General features: G+C 54.3%; 1 protein-coding gene across 1 annotated transcript; it reads left to right on the top strand.

Moving 5' to 3' along the window:
- Window positions 1-467: 467 nt before the first annotated feature.
- Window positions 468-3204, top strand: IZUMO1R (IZUMO1 receptor, JUNO; the record flags this gene model as incomplete). The annotated part of the gene is made up of 5 exons (XM_080641353.1): window positions 468-602; window positions 1104-1246; window positions 2018-2206; window positions 2639-2774; window positions 2936-3204. Coding segments are annotated over exons 1-5 (738 nt in total). The 5' UTR covers window positions 468-601.
- Window positions 3205-4013: the final 809 nt, after the last annotated feature.

Raw genomic sequence — 4013 nt, 5'->3', positions numbered from 1 at the left:
GGAACCTTAGCTCCTGAGGGCTGAGAGAGGTCACCGTTACTGTTACAACCCAGGTGGTCCATCCCAGGTAACGACGCAGATGAAGGGGCAGGTGGAACAGAGCAGAGAAAGAAAGGCTTCTGAGGAAAACAAGATAGGAATAAAAATCATTAAGACTTACCCTTGTCGGGCATGATGCCAAGTCATTTTCATGCATTTTCTTTTTCACTTCTTTTTCCCAACAATCCCATTATAACAGTCTCCTTTATAGACATGAAAACTAACACCTGGAGAGTTGAACTCATTTTCTCAATGGCATCCAGCTAGCAAGTAGCAAAGCTGAGAGCAGAATCCAGCGGCTGACTACAGAGCCCAGAATCTCACTCTGTGGGGCCTCTGTTTCTCTGAGAAAGCAAAGCTCTTTCTCAGAAACCCCGGGCTCCAGCCACAGGAGGGCCCTACACTAGGTGAGACCTTGCTGATGCTGCTTAACGGGAGCCACCTGGCGTTCCGCATCTGCACCTGGACAGTAGGAACTGGAGTGGGTAATAAATGGGCGGGCCGTAGAGTCTCCTCAGCCTCACAGTCTCTGGAGGTGGGAGGGAGCGGCTCCTGCTGTGAAAGTAAGTATGAAAAAAAAAAACAAAACTGGAAGGGCAGTATCTTTCCTCTTTTTACCTGGTTCTTTAAAAATACTCCATGCTTGAAAGTGGTGCTGAGGAGAGAGAGCAGCCTTAGGTTCGGGCCTGGAAGGTGGGGTTGGGGTCTCTACCAGGAATATTTGAGATTCTAAACTCAGGCGAGGCCAAAGCTTTCAAGTTCACCGTGATAGGTCCACCGCCAGTTCCTGCACCTCAGCTGGGCTCTTCCCCTCTCTGGGCTTTAGCTTCCATGTGTGTGCAGTTGTTGGGGGTGGGTGTCAGACCTCTAAGGCTTATTCCACCTGCCTGACATGTTATGATGCTGCCTCAGATAGAGGTTCTAGGAGCAGCCAGAGCATCATGGTCTCTTGAGAGGGCCTTGCAGCTCACCCTCACCCTCATCATGGTCTCTTCCCTGGGATAGGGAAGAGAATGGAGCAGATGCCTTCTCTGTCACATGAGCGGTGGGTCTTCTCTCTGCAGTGGCCATGGAGTGGTGGTGGCAGCTCTTGTTAGTGCTGTGGATAGTCACACCCATCTGGGCTGGGGACAAGCGGCTCAATGTCTGCATGAAGACCAAGCACCACAAGCCGGAGCCTGGGCCAGAGGACCAGCTCTACGATGAGGTATAGAGGCCAGACCTGGTCCAGGGGTCAGGGAGGGCTGCTTCCGCCAATCAGGGAAGGGGCACAAATGTCAAGATGGTTTCTGAGCCCTCATCGACCCTGACTTGTTTGGTTCCTTAGGTTGGAATTTGGGCAAAGCCCACTGGAGGGACACTATGACCTGTTGAGACCATAATTGCTGAGTGATTGAAAGTTCCTGTCTCTGAGCTGCCTGGCCACTCAGAGCAGGGGCAGATGGGGATTCCAGAGGCCCATCATTGGCTCAGCATAGATTCAAACAAACATGGTCCTCTTTCTCTAGCCTTCCTACCAACAGGCCCCGGGGAAACATTTGACTTAAGTGTCTCCTCCCAAAGCTCCTAAAGGCAATTGACAGGGATGTGGGAGGGGGAGCAGAGCTGGCATCTACATGGCATTTACTGAGCCCTTCTCAGCAACAGTGCCCTCCCACTCGGTGCAACCCCACATTCCCCTGGGTCTCATGGGGTTCCTCTGCTGCCCCTCAGGAGCTGAGACCCTGGAAGTCATGCTTCTAGGGGACTGTGGCAGCCTCCCTGTGGCAGGAAGGTCAGTGTGCAGGTGTCCTTGGGCATCAATATTGACAGATTATTAGCATTCCTTCTGTACAGGGGGTGCTGGCCTAAAGGCATTGCACCTGCCCAGGTCCTCTTCTAGGGGACACATTTTCCTTTCTACCTTAGATACTCATCAACCCCCTGCCTCTACCCCCTACCACCCCAAAATCCCCTTTGCTTCTTCTTCCACCTTCAGTGCATCCCCTGGAAGGACAATGCCTGCTGCACGACCAACACAAGCTGGGAAGCCCACCTGGATGCGGCCCTGCTCTACAACTTCAGCATGGTTCACTGTGGACTGATGCTGCCCGACTGTCAGAAGCACTTCATCCAGGCCAAGTGCTTCCACCAGTGCTCCCCAAACCTGGGGCCTTGGATCCAGCAGGTGGGAAGACTGGGCTGAGGAGGCGGGAGGCACATCTGCGCAATGCCCTGCTCCTGAGAGCCTGAGTCCCAGGACACTAGCAGGAACAGCAAATGCTGTGCCCTGTGGACAAGAGCAGAGTCAGAGGCCACTGTTGGGAAAGGGATGGAAGGAAGATGCCTCGGGAGAATGGCCCTGTCAGGAGACGGGTCAGAGGAGAACAGTAGGATGAGGGACTATTTGAGTCCCATCTTCTGTCTGTAGGAACAGAAGCTGTGTAGCCTGGGACAAACTGTTTAATCTCTTAGCCTCGTTGTTTTCATTGGTAAAATACTCCTTAAAGACTTCACAGGAGGGTATGTTCAGATAGTACCTGGCACAATAATACCATTGTAGCCACTGACAGTCTGCAGATTTTGACTATTCATTTCTTGTCTCTGGCTACTCATCCAGGTGGCCCCATGTGAGCAGGAAGAGAGAATTTTGGATGTACCACTTTGCCAGGAGGACTGCGTGCAGTGGTGGGCAGACTGCCGCACATCCTTCACTTGCAAATCCAACTGGCTCGGAGGCTGGGACTGGAGTCGGGGTGAGTGGTGCTTCACAGAGCCTGGGGAGGTGGGGGGCAGGGCCCTGGAGGCCCCTGACCTGGGGGGCAGGTGCCAGCCTTCTATGCTCCCCCAAAGCAAGGATAGGGATGTGAGGTTGGGAATAGTGGGAGGTAAGCTGTCCCTGCCTTAATCCCTACAGGGAAGAGCCGCTGTCCTGCAAGAGCCCGCTGCCGTCCTTTCCCCTATTACTTCCCCACCCCGGCTGACTTGTGTGAGAAGATTTGGAGCAACTCCTTCAAGGCCAGCCCTGAGCGTAGGAACAGTGGGCGGTGTCTGCAGAAGTGGTTCGAGCCCTCTCAGTGCAACCCCAACATGGCCGTGGCCCAGTTCTTTGCTAGCCCTGCCCCATCCTGGGAACTCTCCTATACTCTCATGGCCTTCTCTCTGTCCCTGCTGTTTCTTTCCTGAAAGCCCCTACTTCTCCCTCCCACACTCCCCCGGCTATGGCCAGGCCAGGCCCTGGCAGCCTCCTTCCTCAGTCCTGTCCTGACACAGCAGCACAGCCTGGAGGACTGGGGGGCACTGAGGCTGCAGGAGCCAGTGCCTGAGCCTTGCACATTAGTTCTAGACCCCTCCACTGCTCTGCTCTGCCTTCCCCTGCCTGGACGGCAGCCAGAAGTGGGGACTGACAAGGTCCCTCACCCCATCCTGCCTTAGGCTGGTGGTGGGCCCTTCACATCCAGTGAACACCAACCACCCTTTCCCTGGCAGAGCCAGTGGGGACAGCCTGGGCTTCCTTTCCATGATGGTGCCTCCACTAGCACAGCAGCTGAGCTTTCCTCTCTGTGACCCGCCCTGTCCGAGCTCTATGCTCAGGGAGTCAACTGCACCAAGAGGGGGCCCGTTTGCCTGCTGTGCTGAAGTCGGAGTTGGCTGTTACTTACCTAGAATGATGACCATCTTCTTTAACGCATACTGGGCCCTCTCATTATACCCTTACACTGCTCTGGTGGGAGTGCTTTAAACACCCCCTTTTTTCAATAAGTGAGGCACGGTACAAAAGGCCTAAAACCAGGGCGAGGATGGGGCCACCCTATCCACAGGCTCTATTTTGGACACCAAGATTGAAGCAGCTGCCTCAACTGCTTTCCGCTTTCCCTCAGCACAGCCTGGACCCTGGGAAGCCCGAGTTCTGATCCAGCTTTCCTTTCTGACTTTTGGCAAGTCCTCTCATCTTCATTTAAGACTGTCTGGGCTCCCCTCTCTGCTGAGAGGAA

Source organism: Plecotus auritus, assembly GCF_963455305.1.
Source record: "Plecotus auritus genome assembly, chromosome: 9".
Taxonomy (NCBI): domain Eukaryota; kingdom Metazoa; phylum Chordata; class Mammalia; order Chiroptera; family Vespertilionidae; genus Plecotus; species Plecotus auritus.
This window is presented reverse-complemented; position numbering and strand designations above follow the sequence as displayed.